We start from the raw sequence: 13,877 nt of genomic DNA, 5'->3' as shown, positions 1-13,877 counted from the left end.
TTACGTAACGTATATTGCGAAGATAGATATATTTCCCCTAAATTTTCATTTGATACCTACAAGTTGATCGCTCAAGAAAGACAGAAATCGAAGCTAGAAATTTTAAAACAAATTCTATGCTTCTCCCAATCAATAAAAACTACATTAAAGAACCGAGTAAACATACAAAAGATTCAATGCAAATATTCATTAGCATCTTAATTAATATTTCGTACCTCTCATGAATGAAAGTCGCCGGCAGTTGCAGCAGATTTCATGCTCGAGTACGCTTTCATTCATGGACGCAGAAAGCAAAGGTCACCATTTGCATGTTGGACAGAAATACGCGTTCCATCGATTAGAATATGCGGCCAATTAATTCGCCGGGCCTCGATAGGAACGAATCGAGAAAGAACCTGCGCGCACGGGACAAGTTTTTGCGCGAGTCGCGAAGATCCGTCTAATATCGTACGCGAACGAAGTCTGGCGAGCGAGCGAGTGAGCGAGCACGGTGTCCCGGAAATCGACGAGAATAAGTCGAGTGTAACGTCTTAAATCTGTATCATTTCGTAAACACCGGAAGTGGCGATCGAGCCCGAGAGAAAAGGAGCGTGAAGCCCGGGTGAAATCGTGACGGTTCAACGGGTTGTTGCTCGATCAACCGTCGATTTCCGCGACGGCCGTTTTAATTAACGGGCTGTTAATTTTCATGGTCGATACCTGTCGACAGAGTACGTTCATATATATACATTTGTTCACGCCTCGTCAGAACAATGAGTTCTGTGTGTATTATCTGACACGTGCTCCGCTCGCTGTTGGTATCGTTGTTCAAACACATTCGATTCGATGTTCGAATAATTGTACGTGTCACATGCTCGATCAAGTGTACCGATATGTATATACAGTTAGTTAAATTCTGTAATTGGAAACGGAATACCGATATTGCTGATACCGTTGTACATTTATGATAATTAGATTGCGAACGTTTAAAAGAATTAAGACTTTCATCGAAACACTTGGGTGGATATTATATGATCGAATGAAATTCTCTTTTCGTTTATCATGGCGTTGCTGGACTTTTCTGTGGATTCTGCTGAATCTGGATACGGATTTTAGTGTGATTCTCTTGAATTTGGATATGAGATTTAGTGTGAGTTCCACTCAATTTAGATATGGATCTCGATGTGAATTCTATTGAAATTAGATATGGGATTTCATTGAATTCTGTTGAATTTAGCTTATTTTTAGAATGACTATTACGCACACAGCTCAATTTTTAGTAAATTATCTACCAATAGAATCTCTAAAATATCTATCACGCAGCCTCTCCTATTTATAATTCACTTTCGCAAATTTCGTGGGCGTCAATCGAATCAACCGGCTCCCACGTCATCATGGTTTTATCAGTTATTGTGCGAACACTATCGGAGGAAGCAGATAAAACGATAGAAGAGTCTGCTGCGAGAGCAATCTCCGTTGACCACGACACAAAAGGAGCAATCACTATTGTGATTCGACAAAATTGCTCGATAATCTGTTTCCATGAGGTCCGTCGATGCCTACGATCCTGACAACATCGATTGATTCGCCCACGGCACCGTTCGCAATTAACACGTTGAATGCCGGACGATTTCACGGGAAAAATACGCGAAATCGCAAAAATGTAATATCAAATTGGTTAATCGAGATGCGTTATCATTGAACGACTGAAATACAAATGTGAAAAACTGTACAAAATATGCACAACGTAAACAAATATACAAAATCTATGAAGTGTAGCGCTTTTTATAATGTTTCTTAGGTTAAACCATTCTCTACTGTAATTTTTTTTACCTAATTACACGCTTAAAACTCGATTTTCGCGCGAAGATTCGCAAATCTTGCATTCTTAGCAATAGTACGCAAGCACAGTACGCAATCTAGTTATTATTACATATTTAAGTATCTTGATAAACGTCGGATACTTTAGAAATATCAATAATTGTGAAACAAGAGAATTAAGACGGTAGTTCCAGTGTTAAAGAGAGCCGAGAAAACGATCTGGCCGGTCTACGGAGTGAAACGGGACGAGCAGATACGCCGAAACCGACGAGCGAACGATAAACTCCACTTTCTCGGTTTTCACTTGACGCGAAATTACCGTGATGAATCGCCAACCGGCTGATGCTAATTTCCCCCGTGACGGGAATGCTACGAAGGATCGTGAGATTCCAAGGTTTCCCGTGGCATCATTGGCCCGTCGTGCGCGAAGGGCCGCCCTTAACGATTATTCCACGCGTTACCGCGATCTCGGTCGCTAGAAACGTCTTCGAAAGACCTTTCGCACGATTAAGAATGAAACACGAGTGTTCAATTATCGCTGGAAATTATATCTGAAAGGTTATTTCCCTTAAAACTAGCAAATTCTCGCGTCAACCGCTACTTTCGAAGCTCTGGCGGAAGGAAATCGAATTTTCGAGCATATTGCGGTTTTCCTCTATGGTCTGTTACTTTGTTATCTTCGATCCAAGAATGACCCTATGATTACACTGTAATTACCCCTATCTTTACTATCCGCGTGTTACGGAAAACAAGTGCTTTCGTGCGGAGTTTTGCATTTCAACTACTAGGACGGCAATTTATTTTCAAACAGCACTGCTCAGGGAGACAATTTAATTTTCCTAGTTTTATCTAGATGTCCCACTCGACGGCAAGTCGTCGGCTAAGTATACTCAGATAAAAAGCTTCGACTCTCAATAATGCCTGGTGAGTGCAGCTCGTTATCACTTTCCTCGAGGAAATTCGTGACGAGATGGACTCGCCATTTCAGTTCAAGGGTGTGAACGTCGATTTACCGAGGTATGCTCTCGAATTTGTTTAATCTGACTTTTAAATAGACCTCGGTGAGTCTCTATCTTTTTGTTTGAAAGATATTTCGTTGGTTTCGATGATTGTTTTAACGAGAAAGGAACTGGCTGCGTCTTTCTTGTTTTATTGGGGGGAATCAGGAGATTCCGCGACAAATATTGACAGAGAGACGGCGAACGGAATAGAATATGGGGCGGCATGCAATCGCGCGATTTCCTTTCACCGCGGTCAGAACCGGTCGCCCAAAGATCCCAAAATATGATTTCTCGTATCGCCGTTGGGAATGCTTCATTCGGAAAGTTCCATGCAAAAATGACTGGCGTCGCTGAAACGACAGCTGGCCGCGATCGCCGCGACAAGGACGCCACGATAACGAAATGTGCGCGCTATAAGTGTTTAACTATCGCGCCGGTGGACGCTAGTAATTGCCGTTGCAATGCGCAGTGTGGAACAGACTATTTAGAAGATGACAGGGATTTAGACTTCAGTCTCGTCTACGCGTGCAATTAATCTGAGGTTGCGTATTGCAGAGTCGTGTGTGTTCCAGAACGTTTCTTTCGGAAACATTCGAATATTGTAGCCGACTGTACGCTTCGGTTTCGGTGTTCTCGAAATTCGAACGGAACGCTTTTCCAAGAAATTGTTTTCTATCGAAGATAGGACATATCCGTTATCAAGATAAAGAGTGAACGATAAGAAGTTGTATAATGCTTAAATCACCGAGGAGTATACTTGAGAAGCGCAATTATAAAATAAATCACCAAAACGATCTTTCGTTCGATGGGTGAATCGCTCGAGTTTTAATATAGAATTCTTCTGAAATGATGTTTCTATTTCACACGTTGTCAAAATAGGATTGCTATCGTTCCCGGTGGCTTCGCGATAGAGAAAATGTTCAGTTCGTTCGGTTTATCGTCTCGTTTGCAACCGGATGAAAGAAAGATCGAGTTCCGGTTGGAAAGATCAAAGAAAAGCTAAATTAGCGTAGAAGTCCGCGGTTTATCTGCAACGAGGATAATAAATCTCGTGTTCTTCGATAAGAATTTTAATTAACTGGGACCCGTGGCGAAAATAAAACAAGGTGGCTCGCCTCAGGCCAGAGACGCGTGAGAAACGCGAATGCAAAACGGGGTCCGTTCGACTTTCGCGCTCGAGGAAAAGCCGGGGCCCCGCGACATCTAGATCCCGGCGAGCATTACGGGCCACGGTACAGTGAACTCCTTGCGGGCAACCTTCATCCTTTCCAATTTGTTGCCACGGTTCGTGCTGATGCATGACAGGGATCACGGAAGCGAGACGAGCGTGAAAAAGAACTCGCCGTGGAAACAACAACAAGATTGAATGAACGCGGCGGCAGTGAACGACACGTGGAACTTCTCTCATTCATCGGAGAACGTTGTCGGACGCCCTGCTGAAATTTTATTTCAGGAATCCCTAATGAGATTCACCCGTCCGGAAATTTGACGAAAATAAAGAGGAAGAGTTTAATTATCTTTGTCGTGGAGTGTCGGATTTTGATTCGGATCAGAATGGTCTTAAGAAGTACTTCTATATTTCTATATTTCTATATTTCTATATTTCTATATTTCTATATTTCTATATTTCTATATTTCTATATTTCTATATTTCTATATTTCTATATCCTTACATCTCCACACCTCTACATTTCCAAATTTCATATTCCCATATTTCTAAACTCCTACATCTCCACATACCCGAACTATCTCATCAGCTAAATAAATATAATTCCCTTCAACATTCTCACGAAGATCTATTATTAATACTTTCCCAAACTGTCCGTGGTATCCTTAACTCCGTCTCGTACTTACGAAGCTTTCCATTTCTATATATAAAATAAAAAATCCACAGAATAAAGAACAACTTGTATTACCACTCTCAAATAACTCATTGTTTTTTTTCGCGAGTCGCATGAACAAAATGGAACAGGCATCGCCGGAGGCACAGTAAACGCCGTTACATAACCACTGTCGATACACAGAAAATTCTTATCGTTTCTGCAACTTCGTTTTATCAGCTCGATACCACACCGTCACTATTAATGGGACAGATAATTCGTTGTTTTTCAAACGGTACACACGAGGAAGGATGGCTCCGCGGTATCGCTGGTTATTCACAGTTCTTCCTGGTCTAACGTTTCCGGCCGTGAACCCCGCATACGGGTACTTCCGGTTTTTGCACCAAAAACCAGCCAACCACGGCATTCCATCCACCGCCTGCCGCTGTCAGTGTGCACGATACCGCTGACATCGCTATCGCTAGCCTAATTAGATTAGATAGTTAATCGACAATTACTGAATTTATATGGCAGTATGCCGCACGAGCGCAACGGAGCCGACGCAAATAAACGAATCCCAAATGAAGTTTGAATTTCAATATTAAGACGTGTATTAAAACATCCATGTTTCATCCGGAGAGCGTATTAAAACGAACTTTAGGTTTTCATTTCGTCAAAGGAATTCGAATATATTACACGCTGTTATTACGTCCGACATTTATACGGCTTGTAAAACTTGAATAATAATTAATCCGCAATAAATGATATTTACGGTGACGCTTAATCGCCACTTATAGTTCTCCGTATTTATTGTTAATATTTTAATCTGTAACGGTAATGAGCATTTATTGCCTACGGGAAAAAATTTCGCTGCACCGTTTTATTAATATGCGAGCTTGACATTCCACGGAGAATAGAATTTCGCCGAGGTAACTAGGAAATATCGAATACTTTATGTTCTTTTGCTTACACGATGTTGCGTCTTTTTCTTTATCGCAGGGTTTAATGTTAATTGAGTCCTATGATAGTGTGAAAGGTTGAAATGCAAATGATGCGTGTTCTTGATATAGATATGCTATAGGTTCATTTGTTTGTTACTTTTTCTCATATTCAATGACGCAGTAATGTTATTGCGTAGCGAGGCAAGTTCATCCGAGATCATAAGAGACATGCGATTTTGTTGTCGCCATTGGCTTAATCTCCGCGGTCTAAGTCCTTGGCGGCTCGTACCCCAGTTTTACTGCAATTTGGTACATGTGATACGTCCCACATCGTTTTAAATCGCTACAGACGTCGCTTACACAACCCCGCTAAAAATAGAAGCCTCAGGAACCAGCAACACCAAAACTGAATGGAGGTAGCCTTCTCTTCGATCCGGGGGAAATTGAAAGCGAGATTCCTGCTTGCAGGGACCCGTCTTCGACAATCAAGAATACTATCAATCTTATGAACCTTCTGTATTCAATTTTAAGTAATCCTGTTTAATCTACTTTGAATTTCAAATAATCCTATTCAATCTATTTCAAACTTTAAACAAACCTATTCAATCTGTTATCGATAATTTTTCAAAATGTTTTCTAATACAGAAACTTTAAAATTTTTAAATTCTCCAATACTTCGTATTTCGTAATTTAAAGAATTTCTTCATGTTCTTCCCTAATATTTTCTATCTTTATGTTCATCTGTTTTATAGACAGTTGTTTATTATAATGAAAAAGAATTTCATGATGAATTTAAAATGGAATCATATGATTGTTGTGGATTATAAATGAAATTTAATATATTTTTCCCTGTCCCGAGAGGAATTATGGAAGACAAGAGTATGTAATTAACGGATTGAATCGAATGATTTCCCATCAAGTCTACTTCACACTGCATCAAACGACAGCTGTACACTTTATTCAGACGCAATTATTTATTTCTCGGTAGTCGGTTTTATTCGCGAATACTTGGAAGACCTCTAAAAACCTTCTTTATGCTGGCACGTCCGGTTTACATACGCGCACTTAGTTGCTTCTTAGAGGGCAATTCGCAATTAATTGCTACCAAAAGTAGATGCAGCGCTAACTAAGATGGAGTATCCGACCAGAAGTCTCCTATTCAATTCAATTCCTTAATCCGCATACTATGTGTTAATTAATTTAACTGCCTCGATGGTTCGGAACGTTGAATTAAATTGCATTGTGTTCTTCAATTAAACAGATGCTCTTTAATTTCATCTAAACTGTTACGCCATGGACTCCTCTTAATTAAGATACTTAATACCAAAAATATGGAACTTTTCACGAGCTCCGTTATATACGGTTCAATGCATAAAAATCTTCAAACTTGTATACAATATAAAGTTGAATAAAATTCAATATCATATATTATTCTCGATTCAAGATTGCCCGGAATCTTGATTAACTTGGAATTCAATAATCCGCATTCGATCGAATTTCATTTTGAAAAATTCCTTCCCGAGTCTCCATTTATCTTAACTGTTATCGGCAAATTAAGCCGGACAATCAAGGTTCGGCTGTATCTTCATGCAAAATACTAACTGGATCATGGCCATTGCAATGTGCGTTCGAAAAGGACGCGACAGAATGAAGTCGAAGCGCGTCCCGGCGCTCACGGCCGCCATTACGCCGCTCGGATCGTACGCTAGGCCCACGTGTTCATCGAACAACGATCCTCGGCCGAGACTTTTCCACCGGCAACCACCGTTAAGTTTAACGACTCCGCTCGCTGGAAAGTACTGCTTCGCCTGTAGGTACAATACAGCCTGAGAGGTGACGTAACCGAGTAAAAGGGGATTGACCCCCTCCCCCAAATATGACGAGCCATCCGGCTACATAGATCCGCGGAGGCACACCAGATTGCCTTTCAGTTTCTATCACGAACAGATTTGTTAACCGGCTGTGCTGGTCGCGACCGAGCCAGCTCTTCTTCCGTCAGAGTTGGGCGAAATCTAATCTGATTATATATTAAGACCGACGATTAAAGCGCAACTCTTGATTGCCATCTGCTTCCTGTAACTGTTAATCGAAACTCGCTGAAGTTTGCTACGTTTCAATCTTAGATTAGCGGTAGAACTATTTACCAGATGATTCAAAATAATACATTTCCAACTTTTTGTTTTACTATTGAGAAAACATATTAGCGACCGGAAGTTCGCGTGGATTCTTAACCTTTTCAGCGTTGAATACTCCTAATCGAAACGTTCCGTATGGATGGAATATTCTGTTGCTTAGCTTGCTCTGAACTACGTTAATTCATAGAATGAAGTTGTAATTACAATGCCTCAGTTTTCCCAAATTGAATAATGCTAGGAAACGTGTATATTAATGTCATGCATTTATAACTGTTATCACGACACGCGTGAGGTCAAAAAGATCGAAAAACGCATACATAAGGCAATAAATATCCTACTGAATACAGTATTGTAACGCCTACAAAAGAAAAGGTAACTAATCGATCGACACAAATAATTGTTGCATTTGAATAACAAGTAATCATTGTACTATCAGTAAGAGATTACATTTTACAAGCTTAACTTCTGCTAGCCCCGTAAAACGCTTTTAAATGTTTTCGACGAACGTTTCCAAAGGTTTCTTGGTGAAGCAACAGACAGTATCAGGCGTTTTGTCACAGTTCTCTATGCAGGCACGTGTGCCTCCTTTATTCCCGTTTCTTTTCTTCTCATTTCCCGTTGTGCAATTCTTTCGACAACTGGGCCATCTTTGTTTCTGTCATTCGGTTGCAACCGCACGCGGCCCGCTGATGTCTGTGCGAGATTACGCGGCGCAGATGATCAAGCTGTTATTACGGATAATGGAGGAGTCGCGAGGAAAGAGCGCCGCCTACGGCTGGACCATTTTTGCGCCAATTTTTCCCGATCAATCTCCTCCTGCGTGTTTACTCGCAATCTGTTTAGACGACCAATAAAACTATGGCGGTGCGACTCTGTCGATAAGATTCCCCGGTGTGCGTAAACATTGAAGAATTATAAATATTCAACGCTGATAATGTCTTCGCTTGAAACGTTGTAGATACTGTTTGTAATATTTCGTTTTATCTAATACATTTGTTAGAAAATCGTGACGAATACAGATAAGACTTTCGACTGTGCGTGAATGTTAATCAGGTAATTGTAAATATTCATCGATGACGAAAGCATTGCGTGAGACGCCGGGAATTCAGTCTTCGGAGTAAGGCGAAGTTCTATCACGAATATCGGTCTCTCTCTCTCTCTCGTGTTTATGCTGATTAACTAAAACACAGTAGAAAATTATCAGTACACAGTATTGCTCTAATCGACGGTAACGCTGGGAAGCTGAAGTCAGCGGTCTACTTCGAGTAGCGCTGCCAGAATTTTGTGATTTTATTATTATTGCGTTTGGAGACGGCTAAAAATCATTGTATATTCCTGCAAGCTAAAAAGTAGCGAGCGGACTTTTTATCTGTTGTTTTACAAATGATTCGACCAGCTGTACAAATAAGAAAACACTAGAAAGAAACTGATCTTCCAGTGTGTGAGAAACCGGCCCCGTTTACCGGCAGATCGAAAGATTGAAACCGGAGCGCGTACGGCGAACGAAAAATAGAATTTATAATCGTGGGAATTAATTAGAGTAATCCTTTCGTTAACGGTGTCGCAATCTGTTTTGTAATTACAGTTCGGGTATCCCAGTGACTTAATCGGGGGAGCCGCGCTGACGCCACGGATAGAGATAACTGTTCGAGCGTGCGGTAATTTCGTACTCGAAAAAACAGGGTCGTTAAGAATGACCGTAAAACGGGCCGACAGGTCAGGAGGTAAGGAAATTATGAGATGAATATTCGATAAGGGAATTCCGCCGGGGCCGCTAAATAGTAATTAGTAAACGGTAATGCGATTATCGACTTAAGGGGTCACTCTAAAAGCGGCGAGTGACTAATACACCCATGGACGCGATGTAAATGACGCGGCTGATAAATAGGATTAACGTAACGAGCAAACATTTAGCTCCGGGCATTAAACGAATTACGGCGAATCCTCTTTAAATAATATTGAAACATCCAAGAAGGAGATTCAATGGATCGACCGCAACAATATCACGGATAACAGTACAATATGTAAGATAAAAGTGGTTTTCTACGTGTTTCCCTGTTTGAACTGTGATTCAAACGTGACAGTGGTGCCATAATTTTACCTAGAATTACTATAAATGATTACTAGGATCTTTATAGAAAACCATCATTTGTTACTGTTTGCAGAAGCCAAAGTTAACACTAGGCTTACATTGTATGACTTATTCTATTGTTCGTTGAAGCATTGACGTTCGTTCGTTTATATCTCGCAAATTAGGGATTTGAAAATAGACATTAACCAAGTAATGTTTATAAAATTCAATATACGTCAAATTGACGCGTCCACCCAAGTGTTAAATTATAAAATATGTAGCTTATATTCTCAATAACTTTCACTCATTTCGTCGTCCGTTAAATAAGTCAAAGTTATCAACGAAAACCGCTTAACATTGGCTTTACAGAATACAACGTGACGTGTAATCAATTTCACAAACATTACTTAAACGTTTGGTAATTTATCCCGTAAGAATTGTAATTCATTCCGTTGTTTGTTAAGCGAACTGCGAGTCTCAGTTGAGCCAGCTACAAATCATAAATTAATCGGTACTCGACAACTGAGACGCAAACGTTCAATATGCTTTCGAGAATCATTTGAAGACGCAAAGTCAATCGGACAATATACCGTCGATTGCGCTCATCCTCCCTCAAACGAGTTCGAACCGTTCAACTGTTGAATATTAAACATTGTATCATCCAATGCTGTGTTTGCTAATAGTTTAAGCAGTTGCTTGTAAGACTGTTACAATATTCGCGCTTCCTACATTCGCGAGCGCGTGACACGGCTCGGGCAGACGACAACTTATTTATACAGGTGAATAAACCTGATGATGATGCGTGCCGGTTTTACGCTGAAACGCTGAACTTCTCTCGTCGAACGGTATTACAAACTGACGAACGCTACCCGCCACATACTTCAAGAATATTCCTTTCAATTACGCTCGCGAAGCATAACTGAACCGTAATGGAACAGAGCTGTGCGTCTAAGTACGATCACGCGCCTCGTCGGACCTGTTTCGCGAAATAATTAGTCATCGACAAAATTACTCCTTTTTCCCATTTTAAAAAGTAGATTTCATGCTCGATCTGAACTTACCGAATATAAAATGTACTTTTGTTTTTTAAGATATCGTTGTTAATATTCCCTTTGTTTGGCTATGTAAAGTAAATATGCATTTCTAAAACTTATATCAGCTTTTCTTTTCAATAGTTTGTTTTCTCTTGTACTGATAGATTCTATTTATTTTTTTTTGTCGTGTGTATTTGGACGTTATGCATGTTTGGACAGAATGAATGTACCATAATTTGCATGCCACATAATATGCAATATACAGTGTAGAATTTTTTTAATGATAATTTATGTCTTACCATGCTATTCGGATATTTTTCTTGCCGACTGTACCTATACCTGGGTATAACCCATCATCGCGTCGCGAGGAAAATAGTGTTATTTAATTAACAGGATTACCAAATCGAATGCACACGACCAGCATTTTGTAAGCCTCTGTGCACTTTATCTCAGATGAAATGTACAATGTACCGAGAAACACCGACAATCCCGTGGCCGAAACGCACCGCATTCGTGAATATTTATGCGCAATAAATTAATCCACTGGGAACTGCTTTTTCGAGTACGGATTGTATGTTGAATTTTAAAACGGTATTTTTAGGGAAACGAGTTTCTGTAAGCATTATTTAAGGACTATACGGTTTTGGTATAACGGAAGAGTTTTTTGAGTTATTCTCTCGAAAACGTTGTAAATATTCTTTTAAATAGAATGAATGTATAGTGTGTCTACAATGTATTTGTATTAGAAGTTCTTAGGTGAAGGGATCGTTGAAACGTACCACGGACACTTCGTTATCAGTGTTTGGAACAGAAGCTTATTATGCTTCGAGGACTTGATTAAGAGGGTTTCGAAGGCTTTACCTAGAAGTTATTAGTTTCTACTTAATTAACGCTGGAAACAGTATCTTCCTGTGAATTTATTACAAAACGATGTCGAAGCTGAATGACTTTATTAAGGTCTATTGTACGAAGATGAAAATAAATTAAAGCTGTGAGACCTTGTTGAATATTCCATTAAGAATCCTTTATAAACGGTTTCTTTGAAAATCTCGAAGCAAGACTCCTACGATCCAAGGAAGGGTATACTCGATACCAATCGCGAAAGTGTTCATCTTCGCAAGGCATAACTAATTACATGTTAACGAGCTTTGACAATGCAAATGCCGCTTGCTTCTCTTCGATGCAGGAAGGGCCGAGGAACACGAAATATCTATTTTTTCTACGCTTAGTTTGCTTTCGTTCGTGATCGAAAACAAGCACTTTCTCGGCGAGAATAGAACACGTGAGAGAAACGGAGTCGCCATTGTATATAGGCCGATTCAAGCGTGGTGGGTTCCTTACATGTTACGAAGCACACATCGCATAAATCTAACACACTGACTTCAGTAAAGTTAATATATATAATAAACATCTAACTACTAAAAAGAAACAATTTCTTATATCAATCATTAAACAGTAATTTCTGTTACCATTACAGTAATCATTCAACAATAATTACAGGAATTATTCTAGCGTACAAGGTAAAACCGCTTTCGTCGCAAGTAATGAATATTTAATCGTTTGCGATGTAAATCACGTTCGATCTTCCCTTGAGCACCAGCGCCAAAATCACTGTATAAAATTCCAGTGTTTAATTGAAAGTTTGCAATATTTATAATACTCATATACGACAAGGTGAAACTAAAATAAAATATACCGTTATCGTTCAAATGAATAACCATTGCAGTGAAATTAAAAAGTTTCGAATTCAATTCGTTTCTACCGAAATTCGGTTTCAGCGTTCACAGGACGCGTAACAGGGTCAATTGACGAACACAACGCTGTTTGCGCAGGTGTGACCGTGGCTAGACAAAAGCGTGCATGTAGAATATGTCGAAAGTTCATGTTATTCGGTGAAAACAACAGGCTGAACTCACCGGCTCGGCGAGGTAAGACTCCCACAACTCCCTAAGGTCGCTGTTTCCCACGTCGTAGAATTCCATGATGCTATGCTACCTCGATCGTTCCTAATGGTTCTGTTGCCCGTCGTTGAATCGTAGTATCTGCCCATGGAGGATAGAGATCATCAGAGGAGCACGGCCACGATCTCTCCCCGAGTATCCATTGTCGATCACGGATACGTACTGAAAACGGAATCTTTCTTCAGTCAAGAAAAAGAGGTCTGCGACTTTTACCTCCATACTGTTTCGCCACCATTTTGTCTTTCTCTTTCTTCCCGCGACGTCTCTGTCCATTATATATATACATATATTTCCCGCGGAAACGGTTTCCAATTTAGACAGAAATTTCTATCAACCCTTTCCCTCGCGGTTTATCGAACGAAAAAAGAAATCTTTGTTATATTCCTTCGTAGATTAAGCATTGATAATCGGGACAGTTGGCGATTTAAAGAAACCTTTACTTTCTTCCATGAATAATTGAATCAAGAGTAAAAGTGAGGTAAAAGTGTACTTAATTTTGTTGAAATTTCTATTCTACATTCGTCCGAAGCTTTCAAAGTTAAATGAGGTTAAATATAGATAACAATTGTCTTCGAACTTCGCAGAATTTTCAAATTTACCAGTCTCTAATAACAATTTTCAATCTTTCTAATGATTTTCATATTTATAAAGATTCCGACCAAGTGTTAAGAGGCGAAGCGTTATTAGCAATCCGTCCAAAATATCCGGTGCGTGAATTGAAAAATATTTTTACGGCGTCGCCGAAATTCCGTTCCCCGTTGCATGCCTCAGGCTGCTTCGGGGAACCGTTCGCGAATTTAAACAAGCAAATCTTGAGCAAACCGACGCGATAATTAATCTAACGGAGATACACGCGTCTCCGCTGACGTAGCACGAAAAACTCTGCCGCGGGTTCGCGCCGGGGCTATGCGCGAAACAATACGTTCCCTGCGTGCTTGAAGATCAACGGATGCGTGCAGACGCGAGTTCCGGCGACGGTGTAAGTACCTACAACAACTGGCCCGACAAATAGACGAATGTAAATTGCGTCGCGTTATGACCGCGCACGGTTTGGCATTTAATACCTTCTGTTGTTCCACATTGCAACACGATGCACGACTGCATTGCAGGCCGC

At 40.2% G+C, this 13,877-nt stretch overlaps 1 protein-coding gene across 1 annotated transcript in view; it reads right to left on the bottom strand.

Annotated features, from left to right (window-relative positions):
- The window catches only part of CrebA (Cyclic-AMP response element binding protein A), a 45,218-nt gene that overhangs the window by 27,211 nt on the left and 4,130 nt on the right, over positions 1–13,877 (bottom strand). The window contains exon 2 of the mRNA XM_031982517.2: positions 12,719–12,925. Coding sequence (XP_031838377.1) covers positions 12,719–12,784 — 66 coding nt within the window. The 5' untranslated portion in view covers positions 12,785–12,925. The remainder of the gene's footprint in view (positions 1–12,718; positions 12,926–13,877) is intronic.

The sequence above is a fragment of the Nomia melanderi genome, chromosome 1 (assembly GCF_051020985.1).
Source record: "Nomia melanderi isolate GNS246 chromosome 1, iyNomMela1, whole genome shotgun sequence".
In the NCBI taxonomy this organism is placed as follows: domain Eukaryota; kingdom Metazoa; phylum Arthropoda; class Insecta; order Hymenoptera; family Halictidae; genus Nomia; species Nomia melanderi.
This window is presented reverse-complemented; position numbering and strand designations above follow the sequence as displayed.